General features: G+C 38.9%; 1 protein-coding gene across 1 annotated transcript in view; it reads right to left on the reverse strand.

Annotated features, from left to right (window-relative positions):
• Positions 1-17,360, reverse strand: part of PIGK (phosphatidylinositol glycan anchor biosynthesis class K) — a 74,764-nt gene extending 57,404 nt beyond the window's left edge. Inside the window, exons 1-9 of the mRNA XM_074906410.1 lie at positions 17,213-17,360; positions 15,094-15,147; positions 12,757-12,848; positions 9,004-9,139; positions 7,695-7,806; positions 7,242-7,338; positions 6,782-6,899; positions 5,905-6,015; positions 1,034-1,206 (exon numbers count right to left, since the gene is read on the reverse strand). Of these exons, the coding sequence (XP_074762511.1) occupies positions 1,034-1,206; positions 5,905-6,015; positions 6,782-6,899; positions 7,242-7,338; positions 7,695-7,806; positions 9,004-9,139; positions 12,757-12,848; positions 15,094-15,147; positions 17,213-17,308 (989 nt within the window). The 5' untranslated portion in view covers positions 17,309-17,360. The remainder of the gene's footprint in view (positions 1-1,033; positions 1,207-5,904; positions 6,016-6,781; positions 6,900-7,241; positions 7,339-7,694; positions 7,807-9,003; positions 9,140-12,756; positions 12,849-15,093; positions 15,148-17,212) is intronic.
• Positions 17,361-19,818: the final 2,458 nt, after the last annotated feature.

The following is a 19,818-nucleotide window of genomic DNA, read 5'->3' on the forward strand; positions in this document are numbered from 1 at the left end:
AGTTCAACTGCCGGACCAATTCAGGGCCAACCAAAAGTCAAAGCATGTTGTTGAGGGCATTTTCCAAATGCCTCTTAAACACTGACAGGCTTGAGGCATTGATGAGTTGTCTAGGGAGGCTGTTTCAGTGTTTGAACACCCTCTCAGTAAAGAAATGCTTCCTAATATTCAGTCCAAACCTCTCCTGAGTACTTTAAAATTAATAAAACTGCTATCCACTAATTTCTTGTTTACTGTTCCTCAGATCAATGAAGGCAGACAACAATTTACATAAATTTATGAGTTGAAAAAGATTTCATCCCTGGTGCAGCAAACTATTTCAATGTCTTTTTTTTCATTCTAGAGGACAGTATCATCAAACGTAAAAGATGCAACAAAAGTGGAATCACAGTGCTAAATAAACTCTACAGTACAAGCACATCTTCCTTTACATGTTCCCAATAGGTGGCAACAGAATACCAAAAATACAAACTCGTTTATAATTCTTTCTTCATCCACAAAGTAATGAAAGCCCTGTTACAACTTCTATCAATGAACCTGCACCAGCAATTTTATTCAAATGAACTGCTGCATCTGAGCAACAGAAATTCTCAGGACAGTTAATGTCAAAAGCCAGAGAATTCACAGAACAGAAACAAAGTGTATCATAAAAAACTAGTTGTTATGAAACAACTAACTGATGGCTTATACTCAGAGCTTACAAGCAGGAATTTACAGGATCAAAATGTTTCTGCACATTAAAAAAGAAATGTTAACGAAGAAAGAAAATTTTAGACTATTTTTTTTGTTGTGACATCCACATCTTGGTCATTTATTTATTTACAAGCCTGAATAAAGGTGTGAGTATTTTTAAAGCAAGTTTTCAAGTGACAAACCCCAACTTTATCATTAGTGGCATACCCATACTAACTCCCTGATTCTTTGTAAGAAATGACAGAAAATCACAGTTGTTCTTTCCTTGACAGTTACATGACTTACATTTTGTTTCTGTGGCAAGAGCTATACAAATTAAGTCTAAATAATGACTACTTACTTGCTTTCAAAACCAGCTAAGTCACCGTCCAAAGAAACTGTCTCTGTCGTAATTTCCACTTTTCTCACACTGCCAAAGAAGTCTGTTATCAGAACATTTTGTGGGTCTCGCTGAAAGAGATCAGTTCGGTGCCCGGGTGTGGAAACACACAAACTTTTTGGACAGACCTGAAACTGGAAACCAAGATGAACAATCATATCCCGCCCTTCATTCATCAATAGTCTCTACATACACCTTCCAAAATGAATTCACTATAAAAAGAAAGATAAATGCCACACATAACTTACTTGCATTCAGTACAAGCTCCACAGCTGAAAAAAATGACTGAACAAAAACATTAAAAAGGCATAAAAATTTTCATTATGCATTTCAGAAAATCTTTATCATGACAATTATGCCATTTGTGTTTAGAAATGCTTCTGTGAAAGCCAATCATCAGTTACATCTAACTGATTAAATGCACAAATGTATTTCTGAATATAGATGCAGCAACACTGCTATAACCTTCCAAAAAGCACAAGTGGGTAATAAATTCTTCTTATTTACCAAAGGGAGGCAGGCAAGATTAAACAAGCCGTGATAAGTAGCTAATAGTAAAGGCTTCATAAAGAAGCAAGAATTTACATTTTGACTGGAAAGAAAAAATCTTAGTCTTATTTCTAGTTTATAGCCTGCAAATTAATGCAGAATTAGAATCTTCAAATACCAAAGGTGTTTTATGTACATTTAGTTCACAGAGACATCCTGTAAAACCTACAAAGTAGCTATACACCTTATTGTTTATTTTACCTATATATTTTATCTACATATCAGATCCACTATAACCAGCACACACTGCAACACCCGGAAGACAAGAACAGCACTAAAAAAATGTTTTCAAGGGATTCAGTTCTGTATAAAGGTACATTTGCAGAAAATACGTAGACATAACAGCGGCTGATTTGTTGTAACATTTAGAATACATGACAAGACAGCACGCCTATTAAATAACAAAATTGTTACATACCCAGCAGATATTCAAGGCAAAACCAGTGTATTTTGGAAACAATGCTTGTTTGCACAAGTCCTACCACACTCCCCACAAAAGTCTCTAATTTCACATCTGGACAGATTCCTCATTTCAAGAGATCTTGCAATGCACAAAATGTAAAATAATAAATAACAATTTATTTGCATTTTTATTAATAATGCTACATAGCTTAAAGTGCCATAAAATGCAATCCAAGGCCTCACTCTTTGGCCTCCTTGATTGGTTTGGAAAGCTGAGTTCATGTTTCAATCATTACAACCAAACACACAACCCTACTAGATACAGGAGCTAGACACATGTTCCTGCTAGACAGAGGCAGTAGCTCAACAGTGCTCTGGACAGTTTCATGAGCAAATGTTGCTGTCCATTCAAGCATTTCATAGGCAAACTGCAGACCACCTGGTAACAGTGATGTGAGTCCCTGTATGTTCCAATAATAAAAAACATCTAACAGAACAGATTAGTGTACAGAACTATGATGGACACTGTTCACATAGGTGCTCATCTTCATTAACCTTAAATTCTCCAAGTGATTTTCACAAACAGGTCCATCAGTCACTGGATCTAGCACTCATATAGCTAATTACATCACGGGTCAGCTCTTAGAAGGTTGCATTCTTAGGACAAAAATCACAGGTCCTAATTAGCTCAATGCAGATACAACCTCAATTATCTCAGATTATGACTGACAAGACTTGTGAGTTTCAGTCCATACTTCTAGCAGAAACTGCGCTCAGCCTAACAGAAAACGCATGGGCTTGTGCGACTCCCTCCTCTTACGACAACAGAGCCCTGCATTTAAAAACCTTCTCAGAGACGAAACAATGTACCTGGCTTTTCTTCACAGAGGACAAATTCTATCTCCCTATTCCTCTCCTCTGCTCCATTACAGTTTCTCTTTCATACCTTGTCTTTTTTTTGTCTGAGCCTGTAAGCATATGGCATTAGGCTGCTGCTAAAGGAAAGACAGGAGCAGAACAAATCTCTGTTATCCTTTCCGTGAAGTGAAAATGAACTACTCATCAGCATCACACCACCCATACAAAGCCACTTGTCAGTGTGCACAAACCCTCTTAAGTTTCAGTTTCACCAGAATGCAACCAATTTTCCTCAGCTCTGCTCCAACTAAGGGCACAAACTTAAAAACTAAGTCTCTGAAGTAAAACTAAAACAGCTAAGTATTTGTTTTAATCGCTCTATTTAATGTTAAAGCTATACTGCAGTTATACCATTATCTCCTCCAAGCTCTCAAGAGTGTAAATGTCCCAAAAAACTGTGGGAAATTGATACTGCACCCAACTATTTCTTACCTGTCCCACAACTCACTACCATGTTTAGATGAATCATAAACAAAAACGTCCAATGGCACCAAGAAGACAACTTCAGTATTAAAAATCTACCTATCCACTACCAGTGTGAGAAAAGGGCTGCAAAGCAATTACATCACAGCAGACTAACACTAATAACTGAGGTTTTCTGACAAAAAAAAGGCTAAATGAAACATATTTGTTCATGTGTCAATTTTTCAATTTTTTTTAAAATAAGATACTATTCAAAGAGCTAAACAATTCCCCAGAACAGAAGCTTTGTTATCTTGACTTTTCTTAACAAAATTTTTAGCTATTTTATGACAAATGAGATCTCATTTTGAAATTTATCTGAATCTTGTTTTAAAAGTTCACATGTGTGACATTTCAATTTAGTCTTTACTTTTTTGGAATTATGATCAAACCGAAAGCCAGTCATTTGCACAGCTTTATGCTATCCCTTAGCAACACAGATGGAGCAGGTGGGGAGTAGGTGGAGTGGATTATGAAAAAAGATGTCTCATTCTTTGCAGGAATGTAATAGCCAAATCTTAGGTGGATGTGAAGAGAAGCTGTTTTAAGAGTGGTTGGAGAAAAGTAAAGGGCTGTTGGGATAGAAGCAGTGTAACAAATGCACAGTACTTCTAAAAAAGCAGACAACATATCAGAAGATCAAACAACTAAACATTAGCTAATAATTTTAAAACTACTTAGCAAGCCACTTAATATGTTATCCTGAGTTTGGCAAGTGTTAATTTTTTTAAAAAAAACCAGACTTGGATGAGCAGTAGTTCTTTGTTCTCAAACCAGCACAACACTAACAGTGCATTCCAGTGCCAAAGTATCCCCTATAACTGCTGGCAAATAAATGGTCTTATATCCTTACCATGGACTAACCATATGTCATTTTGGAACTCTTAGATGAAGCCCTGAAAAACACCAACTCGGAATCAAAAAGTCATGTTTGCTGAAATACATGCATATTATGACTCAGTACGTGATCATCACAAATCATTATATATTTGGGTCCGTTCTCTTCCCTTCCCAAAGCAGCAATAAGCAGATTGACATATGATGACTTACATGATGTAAGGAATTTACCAGTATGGGATAGCTTCCCACAGCTCTTCCTGAGTATTCGGCATATAAACAAAAACAAGAACACAAGGGAGAATGGAGAAGATACCTAAACAAAATGCTTAAAAGGTAAACTACTTGGCCAGCTAACAAGTTTTCTATACTTTCCCAACAACTGGATTAATATCTAGCTGGCTAGACCAGTTATACCACTTCCTAGATGGTGTCTAATTCGGTAGAAACCACTGTTCATTTTTTATTACTTTTTTTTTTTAAACACCAATTCATTTTCTGCTTTACAGAATAGAATTCTAAAGTGCTGTTTGAATGAACTGGCTAGAAGAAGATATTTAATCAATAAAGAATTTGCATATTCTTCTTTAGCAAGATTTATTTTAAAGTTATCTGTATGTCATGATCAGAAGATTTTAGATTACAGGACAGAATTTCATTCCCATGGTAGTAAAAGAATCCTGAATCTTAGTCACTGAATCAATTCTATATCAACATAAAATCTGTCAAGTGTGGGCTGTTTAGAGTGAATTCCACTACACATCTAGCAGCCAGGCTAACACCATCCTCTGTAGACAGAGGGTGGCATAAAACTTTTCAGCAGCTGCTCCTTTCACAGAAATGAATCAAAGACAATGTGTTCCGTAAGCAGTGGCTCTCAGATCACTGACACAGCCTGTCAGGATTTACAGCTACAAGGCACTAAAGCATAATATATTACTACAATGAAACTGGTATTGGAACAGGTATAAAGGGTTAATAGAGTAAATAAAATATGAATACTTTTTATGTCATCTCACCAGTGTATACATCTAACTGTTATAGAGGCATTTTTATAAATTTTGTCATAGGTTATACGGTTGTGGTTTTTTCCCCTCCTGCCTCATATCTGAAAGCTACAATTAATATTTGCCTAAGATATAATTAACTCCAAACATTGATGAATTTGGACCTATTTTGCTCTGGAATCTAAGCAGACATACAGAGAAATTAGTCTCTGCAGGCATCTGTGAGTGCACAATTAGAATTCTAACCGTTTAATCACCTTTGCAAAACAGAATCAATGGTTGTCTTTCCACATGTGCAAAGTGTCTGCTATCCATTAAGCTGATTTTAGAAGCTTCCTACTACCATTTTTCATGTGCGAATACTTCATTCTATTGAAATGAATATTTAATTAGTACTTTATTCATTTTTCAGTGAATAATAAAAAAAAATTGGCTAATTTTGGTTAATTTTTTTCTGTAGCCAGCAAACCAGTTCCACACTGAGGACAATCCTTGAAGTGCTATCAATAATGGCAAAAAGACCGTCTGTCCAAAGTTGCTTCCGAGAGAAACAGCAGGATAACAGAAAGCATTTGGAGAACCCTACGGACAAAATAAATTAGTTTTGAAACTGTTAAAGTCATTAGCATATTCATGAATGTTGAGTATTCTACTTACTAGGTCATTCATATTTGTCTGACTAGCTGGATGAATTTCTTCCAAAAACTCTAGCACATAGAATGTGTATCTGTCCATAAGATGAACGCCAATCGCAAGATCAGGTTGATGCTTAAAAACAACACACAGCAGTTATTGGACTTGGTATTTAGGAGAGGTAACAGAATATAATAGCATGTTACAAAAGTTAAGCATAATGGCTTTTTGTTCTTAGGCAAATTACACAAAGAAAATGACTAGCTGTGAAGAAACATACTGTTGGCAAGCTGAACAATACAGTTTATCTTCATTTTTCTACACTATATCCTGGTAATCTACATGTCTGCCAAAAAGCAGGGAACTCCTTCTTAATGGTCCAGTACAGAATTCTGGGCTGCCCCAAGCTTCTTCAGACTTCGAAAACAGGGCTGGAAGAGACAGCTTATTTTACAGCACTGCACAGGTTCAGGTAACCCTGACATGCTGAGTTTGGTGTGGCTAGGATCCCTCCCCTATCACTCCTTCTGTAATTGAACTGGGATATAATTACAGCAGCTGAAAGGTAATGGCTATTGTTTTGCATATCAAGTGTAAGAAGTTCTAGATTGAATATTCCCTACACGTCTCTCAGCAATCTTACCATAAAATTTCTTCCTAACCTAGGCAACGTATAAGTTGGCCAACAAGCACAGAAATCCATCATCAGCATGGTTCTTTGGGCCAGTGCACAAAACCAAGAAAAGTACACTTACAAGTTTTGTCAAAACAACGTTTTGTAACTAAGTATCTTACACATTCAGCAATTAGAAGAGAAATTTTTAGTTAAAAGTCAATAGGACCTGTGCTTTTAACTCAAGCGTTCTGAAAATTGTCTTCAGGATCACAAAAATCTACTTACTGATAATGAATCTTCTCCTACTTGGCTGCTAGCCAAGGCCATTATATTAGGTGAATAAAATCGTTCATACATGGATGCTCCTTGACAAGTATCAATAATAAACAATAATTCATTGTACCTGAAAGAAATAAAAGAGCCTCCTCACCCATCTCTCTTTAAACAACATATTCTTATTTCTGCTTTTTAGTTACTGGGACAGCTGCTAGGAACCTAAGGGACAGAAGAGTTCACACTGATTGACTGTAAGATGTGAGTTTAGTCAAAGCAATACATTTGAGCAGCTGTAACTGCAGGAAACTGAAAACAAAAATTAAAACTCTTCTTTCTGAATGCAGACTTCCATTCAATTTTATGGACAACAGATAGTATCACTGCTGAAGGTAAACGAGGCCTACTGGTAAGACTTTGGGCTCGTTTATGAAATACAGTATTTAACCTCTAAATAACAGTTTTTTCTTACCTTCTTTTCTGCCACATTTGTTCAAAGGCATCAGCAAGTTCTACATTTGTGATTTCTTCAGAATCTTGAAATTTCAGGAAACCATTTCCACCATGGCCTGACAGAAAAATCAGAAGCTAGGCAAGCATGTAGTATAAAGGGAGATATTCAGCTCGGTTTACCATTTCTCTAAAAAAAGGCAAACACAATTCTTTTTCCAAACAGATTCCAGCAAAAGAAAATATTAATACAGTAAGAATAGTACAGATATGTCATTTAAACTGTAAACTGTACTTGCTAACTATTGCCTTACAGGTTTTTTCTTAATTAGTACGAAATGCTAAAAAAATTTTTTAAATCCTTTTGTTCATCCTTTTGTTTGTTTGGACTCCTGATGGAATTTCATGCTTTCAAACAGGCTCATCCAACTGAACAACAAACACCAATGAACTGTATACAGAAACCTGTAATCACCTGTCATGTATATTAGAATATTGCTCCTGTCGTCAGAAAGAAGACGTTTAGATCGTGGTGTGCTTGGTGGGATTCTTCCCGTTAATACACGCAAGAAATTTTCGACAGTGACCTATGAATAGAAGCATAAAGTAATTTTCTAAAGAGAAAAGTATTGATTAACAACTCTAGGCTGGGTTACATAAATTAACTAATGGAACACTTACATATGCAGTGTATCTAACCAGACATAATATTGTATGGTATAAACCGCATAAACAGACATTTTCTGTTTAAAGTTTTACTGCAGGTTCACAATCATATGGTACCTTTTACTTTATTCCATTAACATCTGCCTGTTGCTTTATCATATCCAGTAAGTCTACCACCATTATAATTTCTAAATACGTTTTCATTGATCTGAAAACCTGTCAGCATACAGCTTTACTCTGCCAAAGCTGCTCACGTACCCACAAAATGCTCCAACATTAGTGTGTGTTACCATGGAAAAATAAAAGTTTAAATTCCCTCTGCAACTCAGGAAAAGAAAGAGATCAATTTTGGTTATGTAAGTCTGAGTGATCAGGTTAAGACCCATCTGGATAGTGATTGTAAAACATCACATAAAACACCACTTCTTCTTCATGCAGATAAACACAGCTCAAATGCTAACAACAAATCCATACTCAGGAAAAAACACGATAAAAAGAACATAACTCTATTTCCGTGTTGTATCTTCATCTCTTTATACAAATCTTCAGAGAAATAAAACATCTCTATATACTTAAATATGTTCCTATAAACCATTAGTAATGATTATATAGCACTATTAAACCATACAACTGATGTTCAATCTGAGATCATCTGGTAAAGACACTGTCTGTTTGAAGGAATATTACACAAAAATGAAAAGGTGATAGAACGCAGATTTCTATATAGTAAGTATAGTAATTATTAGCTTATGGCTTTTGTTTTATTTTGATAGAAGTATATGCTTAAGATTAGAAATTTAAGTAGGTCTCCCTAATAAGTGTTTCAGATGCACACCAAAAGTTTCACAGTGGTGTTGTTTGCAAGATGACTAAACAGTCATTTCCAAAAAGAAATTTCAGTAATATGCATGTATTCCTAACACGCACAAGGAGTTCCATATATTATTTTAACTGTGGAGATTCCATTATTTAAAACCGCTAACACACAAGATGTTTCTAGTATAATAAACTTCAAATAAAAAAAAACAAGGAGGGTGGGGTGCATTTTACCCTATCAGTTGATAATAAAAGCCCAGGCCAAAAACAAAGACCCAGTGATTTAATTAAAGTGTAGTCACCTCATAGCTTCTGTAATCCACCTCCACATCATCTCCATATACATTTAGCTCCATGTTTTTATGACTAAACACAGTAGCTGGTTTGGGATTCCTGGGATTACATGCCATATCATCTGCCAGCATCAGGACAATGTGACTATGGAAAATAAGACAAAAACATTTCAGCCATTCTACTTTCACATAACAGCCAAATAGAAATTACAACATTGTCCCACAATTACAGCAATAGCTTAAAACATTAAGAAGATTCCTGGAATTGTAAATGAAATTTTGCTTTGTTACAGGCTATTTCCTTATGCACATCCTCACTATTATAAAGATACCCCACATGGAAATGCAGTTATCTATTATTTACCTGCAGGATTAAGTTAGGCCAAAGATGAGCATGAAAGTAGCTGACATTAGCAACTTTATTATACAGACTTGTCTGGACCTAGGCTGGCAGAACTCTTTATAAAAAATCTGGAGATTTTTATGGGGCACTAAATCATTTCATACAGCTGAACAGAAGAAATCCCAGCCTGTTTACACCTTCTCAGACAGATCAATTAAAAACATTATGACAATTTTTAATAAAATTTGAGGTGTTCCCAAACATTTCTCAAACCATTATACTACATCTGATACACTACTCTATGATTATCTGTGTTAATGGAATTTTCCTGAAGTACACAAATAGGCTGACACCAGACATTTTCTTCTTCATAGTACCAAGAAAAAAAAACAATCCAGCATTTCATAATACCAAGAAAAAAACCCTAGCACATTATAAAGCTGTTCCAACTTGCATGCAGCCAAAGATCTGTAATTCACCTGTCAGGGTCAGGTTTGGGTCAAAATATTAAATAAACAAGTAGTCACTGGAGACTTAGCACTGGGAAGAATGTGCCAAAGACATCTAGAACAAGGTGAAGTCAGTCCTTTCCTTGGATAACCTTGTCTTGAACATAGTTTCTCCTAGACAGTGATCTTTGTGTTCTACCAAACAATGCTTACAAAAGGAAAGCTCTGTATCCTGCAAAGAACACTTCTAATTCAGACTCTCAAGCACCCAGTTATAAACTAAACTGTGTCCCACCATCCCTGTGCTTGTCATCATTCACCTGTATCTCTGCATGAGCACTTTAAGAGTAAAGTTATTCTTTATCAAGTGCTGATACACTTCACACAGCACACACACACAAAAAAAGAAACAAAAATAAAGATATATGTTGTCCAAAATAACATAAGCATAAATCCTCAAGAATAATCAGAATAAATTATTTCAGTGGGAATAAAATGCTGGCCTAAATATGAAGCTGTAATGACAGAAGCCAGAGGAGAACAACTACAGAAGAGAAATCGAGTTTCTTTTCTCCATACGTGCACAGCAGTACAAAACTATTTTTATAAGAGAATATGATTAAAAGAGAATTAGTTGGAAGCAAGTGTTGAATATATGTCTTGCAGATTTACTGAGATAGTCAGATGCAAACCCATTTTTTGTACTATACTCAAAAGCAAATATTCCAGACTAAGCCATCACTAGGCCTACAGTTTAGCATTGTATTTTTGCTAGGAATGTGTCTATTAAAAAAAAAAAAAAGGATTAATAATCGCACACACTCAGTAAAAGGCTCTGCACAGTAGCAGTACAGACCAATGAGCACAAACATGCAAAGTTTATATACTGTATGGCATTCTTAAAAGCATATGAAATACCCTATGGTTAAACAGAACCACTGTGTACAAGTGGTTCGTACATGCAGCAAAGCAATCTAGTTGTTAACTTGAAGCTTAACTGTTAAACCAAAGTAATCTAACCACATAATACATTAATGCCATTTTCATGACATAAAACTTATACCAAATAATGAATAATGGAATGAAAGAGAATTTCTAGATTAATTTTGGATTTTAGCAAAAAATTTTACAAATTAGAGCATTGTGCCCACATGTCAACAAACCAGAGCAACTTACAGTTATAAAACCACAAATCATTTTCCTAATGAGATCTCTTGCTGAAGGATGAATCTATTTAAATCTCCAAATTGACACAATTCCATTCAAAATGAGGCTATGTACAAACCTCTCCAAAACCAACCAACCTCAATAATCCTGATGTTTATTTTTAAGATGTGATTTGTTGTTGGGGGTTTTTTTTTTTGAGTCTTACCAAGTTCTTTAATGAAGTTTTATAGTAAAGAAAAAAAACACCAAACAGGTAGAGGAAGAAGTTTGTCTAAGGGAAAACCCCCCAGAAATCTATGTAAAAATTGCTGCAAATGAGAAGAAATAGGCTCTCTCTCTAGGTCTTCTCCAATGTCTTATTCTTGACCTCAGTCTAAAGCATTGCTGGCTTTTTGAGATTAATTTCCAGATCTTTGGGTATGGATAAGAAATGGATCAGGCTACTGAACAACAAAAATCTCCAGCCATGCTGTAGTTTTTGCAGTATTTTTAGAACTGCCACCTACTATGACCTTAATGGTGAAGATGGATGGACACACAGAAGATGAAAGTTCTCAGGTTAAGGGCAGAACTAGTGAAGGAATTTCTAAGGCAGTGCCTAGGGTGCCTATGCTTCAAAGGCTATATAGGAGAGAAGATAGATGCTTCTGAATGAGATGTGCAAAAAAGATGCCATATTTCTGTGGCTTTTAGCCCACAGTGCTCAGGCAGTACCTTCCCTTGGATGTACAGCCTCCAAGAATTAGACTTCAACATCCCATTGCATCTTTCAAAAACCAAGAAGTCCCTCTTTCTATTTTTAAAAATAAACACAGGAAACAGGATGATACTTCCATTGCATTCACAGTTGAGTGGAAGCTAAGTGGGGATTCCTGATACTGTAATTTTGGACTTGGACAAAAAAGCAGTACAAAATTAATCTAGCAGAATGTGCATTTTGCAATGATGAAGTGGGCTGTACATCTTTAGGCAGATATGCTGGAGAAACTACCAGTCCTATAAATTATCATTAAAAACGAGGATTTCCATAGGAGTCTATGGATACATACAGCCTATTATTCAATGGATGTTGGTGCCTAAAATTCACTTCCACAGTTCTGGTACAAGTAAATTGCATTCCAAAACAGCTGGATGGAACTGTGCTAATACCCCTAGAACTTTCATTAGGAACACAACTAAAAAGCACTTCAGAACAGTTTGCTCACCTTCCTAATCCTGTCGTCAAAGAAGAGATACTATTAACCATTATGCTATCATTAGAAAAGTACATTTGTATGGACGAAGCTTCTGGTTTCTCTGAAAACATTACGCAAAATGGATTTTTCAAGGCTACTTTCAATACGTAGGAGCTGCTTTGTTCAGGGCCTTTAGTTTAGAGACTCTCAGTGTAACTGCATAAGTCTTACATTTTAATGCAGTTAGGGTTACTAATGTCTCCACACTGAAAGAAAATTGAAGTACAGCAAAAGCCATATCTCAGAGTAGTACTGTCACTGCTGAATGCATTTATCAAACTTCACATTATGCTTTCACCAATTTACTAAGTGGTACATCTTAGTGGCCAGATAGCACCTCATGTTTTTAATCTAATTAGTCGATTCCAACTGGAAGGTTTATTATATAACCTGTTGCTTTTCCTTTTAAACAATATTGCCACACCTTTCAACACACCGATGTGATCTCATCCTTCATTTTTACTTTTATCCAGTTGAATCGGGAAGAGAAATTTTTATACTGCTTCAGACAGCAAGAGAACTTTAATAGCACATTTGCAAGGAATTTTATTCACCAAGATTCCCTCACCTATCAGGAATGCCCAGTCTCTTGACACTTCTGTATACTGAAAGAGTGTTTGCCACATGACGATAATTAAACCAGAATCGAGATGTACACACCTTGGAAAAAAAAACAACAACAAGGCATATTACATAGTGTAAAAGATACAAATGGGCCTGGCACATTGCATCAGACCATGATTACAGGAATATCAACAAACTAGTAACAAATCAGAAAGAACATAGCAACACCAAGAAACTCGTGATAAGCTATATAAATCTTTGCTGTACCAAAGCAACAAATGCTGAAAATAAAATTAAAAAAAAAAGTTCTTAACATACTGACTCATGAAAAATTTGTCATAAAACCCAACTAAGTATAGAAAGTGGCACTTTAGGGAGCAATTCAGCAATAGTCAGTGGATAAGCTAAAGTTTTTAATTTGGTTTCTCCATATCAAATGGAAGAAAAAAAAAAAATCAAAGGAAGAGCTCTCATCTCAACAGCAAACCCATTCTGGGATCATTCTTGCACAAATGCACAAGTAAATTCAAGCAGAAGCCACACACAGGGGAAAATACACGGAGGACATTTGCACTTAAGGAGTCAAATATAATAGAGTAAGAGCTAAGTGAGCTCTAAGCAAAAATCTAAATACAAATTCTCAAAAATCTCAAAGGAGTTCAGGTTCTACTGTTCTAACAGGCAAAGGGTTGGGGATCAGCCATTCCTGTACTTAAACTACTCCCTAGGTCAGATATCATTTAATCTGTCCTCAAAAACCTCAAACCAATGAGATTTCAAAAACCTTCAGAGGCAATCCAGTGGAGTTCCTTACGATTGTTGTCCTTCTGCTTAACCTCAGTTCACTACTTTTTGTTTGTACCACACCATGGACAGCAATTGGAAACAAATTTCCTTTGCTTTTGTAAGTCTTTCAAACAGACAAAGGAAGAAGCATTTTAGAAAGAGGTGACTTCAGCATCACAAGACCAGAGAAGCAGGGACAAGCATTAAATACAGTTTTTTAATTTTTCAGCTTTAAATGTACAGCTCTAATTTAAAGAGAAACATCTTTAAGTTACACTATATAACATCTTTTTCTCTAGCCTTTTCATAAAAAGAAACAAGTAGCCTAAGTAATAATAAAAATTCAGCCTGAAAGGATCCCCTTGTGTCTCAACCATCCTGTCAGTTATGAATTTAAAAAAAAAAAATCCCACAGGAATCAGCCCATGAGAACATTTGCCTTTCAGCGAGATTTAAAGCTCTGAAAACTAACTGTGGCCAATCTCGCTGTGACATTTCAAGGTATTATTGTCCATCCCTTTCCTCCATTACCTCCCTTACAACACAGTGAAAAATGTGTCTATGCTTTAAATACAGCTATTCACACTGCAGCACATTAACTCATACTACAGATGAGGTAGGATTGTGGTATGTTCCCAGGCTTGAGGTGCCTGATAGCAGCAAAATCCTATTTTCCTGCTTAAAAAATTAGCAGCAATTGTTATAAACCTTAGTCATTAACTACTGAAAATGTATAACCAGCAGAGAATCTGTTGAGAATAGAAAGTATAGCTCCTTGGACCTAATTTTGTACCTTATTTGTGTGGTTTTATGTGTACTAATAAAAGCACCTATTTGTTAGTAGTATTAAAGTAGTAAATGTTTTAAGAGTTTCAAGTTTGCACATGGTAGAATATAGAAATTATTCCTTCTAATTCAATTAATTATTGTTAACTTTCCTTTTATATTGCTCAAATTTAGTATCTGGGAAACAAACAGCTGCTATTGAGTAATTACAATAGTGTTCTGAAACAAATTAGTCATTAAGATCTGAATTGTGAATAAGAACTAATTGTGCAGCATGATTCAAAGCTAATAAAAGACTCATGGCAAAGAAAAAAAAAAAAGGATAAGAACAGTTGATCTAAACATTATGTTGCCTGAATTTATTTTATTCTAAGCTTGTTATCACAAGTTAACAGATTGAGTAAGAACAAAAATCAGAAATAAATGGTTCTTTCCTGGTCAAAGAGATATACTTCTCTGATATGAGAATTAAAATTTTGTTCAATATGCAGTATGGTAATTTAACTGTTTTAATGCTGACAGAACTTTTGATTTATAAAACCTGCCATGTAGCTAGATGTTTTGAGCACTTGAAATGCAGTCATATTGAAAGGATAATTTTATTATAGTGTAATAAATCTGCAGGCACAATTTCAAATTTATTCATTTCCAAGTCTTTATCTTTACATTTCTTTCAAATGAACAGAATTCTCGAGTGACTGTTGCAATTATGGCTCCTGATGAAAAACTGTCAACTTTATTGGAAGAAAACAACCTGGACCATGCTTACCAAAACTGCCCAGTTATTTGTATGTCCACTTCTAAAGAACTGTTCTGCTTGATCCTGAAAAATGGAGAAATTATTAGATTTCTTCAGCAATAAGAAAGAAATGACCACTCCTAATTTTGTTGTTTCCACAAAAGTGTCCAATGCATCTGTTTACCTCACATTAACACTGAATAACCCTTACAAAAGCTTCAATAAAGGTAGTTTTTCTTACTCCGTTTTGCACATTTCATGCAAGTTAATTGCTCCAAATCCTTCCCCAAAACTTGCTAAATAACAATGGAGAAATAATTATTAGTCACTTGCAGCTTAGTTAAACCCCCCCCTACATCTCTATTCCAAAGGACACTCTGAGAACAAAATGAGGTACTGACCTACAGTTTCTTTCTTAATGAGAAAAGGAATCACAGAATCAGCTACGTTGGAAAAGACCTTGAAGATCATCCAGTCCCACCGTTAACCTCGCACGGATAGTTCCCAACTACACCAGATCCCTCAGCGCTGTCGACCTGACTCCACCACCTCCCTGGGCAGCCCATTCCAACACCCAACAACCCCTTCTGGAAAGAAATGCTGCCTAATATCCAGTCTAAACCTTCCCTGGCGCAACTTGAGGCCATTACCCCTTGTCCTTTCGCTTACTACTTGGTTAAAGAGGCTCATCCCCAGCTCTGCACCCTCCTTTCAGGGAGCTGTAGAGGGCGATGAGGTCTCCCCTCGGCCTCCTCTTCTCCAGACTAAACCCCCCCAGTTCCCTCAGCTGCTCCTCGTACGACCTGTGCTCCAGACCCTGCACCAGCTTCATTGCCCTTCTTTGGACACGCTCGAGTCATTCAATGTCCTTTTTGTAGTGAGGGGCCCAAAACTGAACACAGTCATTGAGGTGCAGCCTCACCAGTGCCAAGTACAGGGATAAGATCTCTTCCCTGTTCCTGCTGGAATTTATGTGAGCTTGAATTAATTTGGTTTTCTTGTCGTCCTCATCTTTTCAAAAGAAGGTAAGTGAATCTGCAATTTTAGCTCATTTTAAATTCCAGGTAGTTACATTTATCTTCCAAAATCAGGAGCTGTGACAACCACCTACTCTATTATCTGTGTTATCCATAGTTCCTACCACGCTCTGCAGAGTAGAGGGCCCTGTTTTTTTAACAGTATAAATCAGGACACAGAAAGGGCATAACACATCCCAGAGGTAAGGGAACAAGTCGCACAGGACAAGGATGCAGATTTGTTGATTCTTAATCAGACTCTGTAACTCTCCGAGGGGTACTGGGCTGATGCCTGCGGTCTCATACAACACACGCAGGAACAGAAAAACTGCTTGTTAAAATGTATGTGAAGCATTCTGTACTTCAAGTAGCAAACTATTTACAGTTTAATTGGTAATCCAAAGACTCTAAAAATATTTCTATTGGCTATTTTTTGTTCTACGTGTAATTAATTTCGAGTATAACAACTTGTTAATAAGGCAGAATTGAAACGTAAACACCACTCCATATGTAGTGCAGGCACTGTGCTAAAAACATAATTACTGAAATGTGAGATTACTCCCACTTGAGAAAAAGAATAGTAGGCCCTTCCGTGTGTCCATGCCTCACACCTGCGAGAAGGGCACCGGGCAACCGAGCCCGGGACAGCGCCCGATCCCCCGCCCTGGTTTTTAACCGGGAAACTCCGCACACGCCCTCAGCCGGCGCGCGGCCGTTCAGCACCGGCTGCCGGCAGCTCACGGCGCAGCCGGAGACCGGGATGCACACACCCGTTAAAAGGCTTGTTTAACTTTAGACACGCCGCACGTGCGGGGCGAGCCCCGCCAGCCCGGGACGTTCCGCACCGCAGCGGGCAGCGCGCGGGGCGGGGCCGGCGGAGGGTCCGCCCGCGGCCGGCAGCGCGGGGCTGGCGCCCACCGCTCCGCCGCGCGGGGGCTGCGCCCGCCGCCGCCAGCACCGACCCTCCCCGAGCGCCGGGAGCGCCGCGGGGCAGCTCGGCCGGCGGGGCGGGCAGCCGGGCGGCGGCGGGTGCGGGCTGTGCCCGCCGAGGGGAGGCGGCAGCACAGAGCCTGCGGCGCGGCACGGCCCGCCGCCGCCCGCCCTCTACTCCCCGCCGGGCGCTCCCTTCGTACCTGGACGCCGCCGGCGAGCGCTGCGCCGCAGCACCCCAGGAGCAAGGCGGCTGCGGCGGCGCGGACCCAGCGGACACCGGGCACCGCCGCCGCCATCTTACCCCGCCTCCTCCTGTGCTCGGCGCCGGCCGCCGCAACTGCCGGAAGGGGGAAGCGGCCTCCGCGCATGCTCCGCACATGCTCCGCGCCGCCGCCTCGGGGCGGGCAGGGGAGCCGCAGCCTTTCGCTTTCCCGGCGGCTGGGGGAATAGTGACCCCGCTCTGAGCCACGTATCGGACTTTGCATTAAATTCCGTTTTTGCAGAGCTGAGGCGGCAACGACAGCAGATCGCACCGTTGTCTTGAGCGTGCGCGTTCGTGGTGGCTCTGTTGTGAGGTGTGAGGCAGCGCGACCCTGACCTCTGCTCGCCCCTCGACAGGCGCGGCTGGCGGTACTATCACAGAATCGTCTCGGTTGGAAAAGACCTTGAAGATCATCCAGTTCAACCATCAGCCCAACACTGACAGTTCCCAACTACACCAGATCCCCCAGCGCTGTTGACCCGACTCTTAAACCCCTCCAGGGATGGGGACTCCACCACCTCCCTGGGCAGCCCGTTCCAACGCCCAACAACCCCTTCTGGAAAGAAATGCTGCCTAATATCCAGTCTAAACCTTCCCTGGCACAACTTGAGGCCGTTCCCTCTTGTCCTGTCGCTTGTTCCTTGGTTAAAGAGGCTCATCCCCAGCTCTCTGCAGGAGAAAACACTGGTCTCGCTTCTCGCCTTTAGCGTGGGAGGCTCCTGGAGGTGTAACAACAGCTGTTTCTCTCAACTGCCTACCAAAACCGTGCTGAAACCACTGGGCTTTGTTGAAGTTACTACAAGCGTGGGGGGTGGGGGGTGGGGAGCCGTGCTGAACTGTGGGCTGAGGGTGGCCTCAAACCTTGGTGGCTGCAGGGCAGGGCTGCTTGGTGGAGGGGGACTACCTGTGGTGGGGACGAGAAGGGGGATCTGAAAGTAGGTATTTTGTCAAGATGCCTTGCTATAGCCTAGCCTTTGGCGCTGACACCCCTCAGAGCCAATGACTCATCAGATTTTTATTTCAAGCTGTTGAACCACTTGATATGATTCTTTTCTTTCCACTAACTCATCCTGTCACCACCTTTGCTCAATTGCCTGATGCTTTTCATTACTGAAGGTTCAGAATCTGCCCTGAACCATGGAGGCTATTTCCTGCTTTGTGTACTTCTGATCAGTAATGACTTTCTCAGATAGGAGCATAGTTCCACATATTGATGCTGGAATTTCAATAATGTCACGTTTGCTGTTTGAAAGCATCACTGGTTTCCTTGATAAAAATAATCACTTGTACTCAGACGGCCTTTTTGTGCCTAAAGCTAATGAACTTACTCCTTTTGAAGACTATAGCCACAAGCTCCTGTTGTGCCTGAACACGTCTTCTGTGTGAGCCTACTGAGAAGTGCTGTGGACATGTGTCCCTTGGTGCCTGCTTGTAAGATGCCCTGTTTATCTTCTGGCTCCAGAAAACTAAATGAATTTAAGACTAGGGCCAAGCTTAAGCTTTTTTCTTGGTTTCCCTTTCAAATGCTTCCACTTAGGTCTGATCATTCTCAGATGTGTTCAAGATGTGTCAGTAATTCTAAAGGATAGGCAGCTATCCTTTGGAGCATGGACTCATGCAGTTTTACAAACTGGTGAGTTGATTTAATGCGCTTGGATAGCTCCTCATTACCTTTCAGCTCACATGTGCAAATGGTCAGATAACATGTGACAGAACATCTCAAACTTTGAACTTCTTTCTGTTAAGCTTAGTTCTTTGCTCTTTGCATTTATTACTAATATTCATCCTTTGGTATCATGCATTTTGGTCAACAGCTTTTCCCATGGAAATAATGTCATCAGCTGTATCCTGATGATGCGTCTTTGAACCAGGCATAAGTCCCAGCGTTCACGCTGAATGAAAACTGAGGTCAAATGTTACTGAAAGATAACTTCAGTTTACCAAGAAACATTCCTGACATGAAAAGTAATGAACATCTTTTCTGTGAAGAAAATTTGAAAGCATCCTATTAACTTAAAAACTCCTGAGCCTTCTGAAATTTTTATGACAGGTGACCTTAATTTTGTCATTCTCTGCAATACTTGACTTTGTAGTTTTAATAACATTCTTTTAAGGTCACTGTGTATGATATGCTACATAAGAAAAAACGAAATAGAAAAAAAATTCTGTCATGTAGCATTGGAGTGATGTAAACACAGGTTATCACCTATGGACTGTACAAGCAGACATCTGCTACTTGTGCTGAGCAATTAAGAACTGTAGCAAATTTTCCTTACATGAAAGATCACTTCTAGGGGATGTGTAAAATACTAGATTTCACCAATAGTCAGAATAGTTTAAGCCCACTGGCCAGTCAATATTGCTGCTATTTCTCATGGGTTGTATGTAGTTGGTTCTGTAAGGAAACCTTCTGTTGGAAGGTTTAGCTGGCTCTTGATGTAAAAGCGGAGCTGCAGTCTCATCAGTCTCGTGTCACATGCCGTCTGCTGCAGTGTGTGGGCAATGTTTGGATCAACTACAGTCACACTGCAGGTGTTACTCTTT

The sequence above is a fragment of the Athene noctua genome, chromosome 5 (genome assembly GCF_965140245.1).
Source record: "Athene noctua chromosome 5, bAthNoc1.hap1.1, whole genome shotgun sequence".
Taxonomy (NCBI): Eukaryota; Metazoa; Chordata; class Aves; order Strigiformes; family Strigidae; genus Athene; species Athene noctua.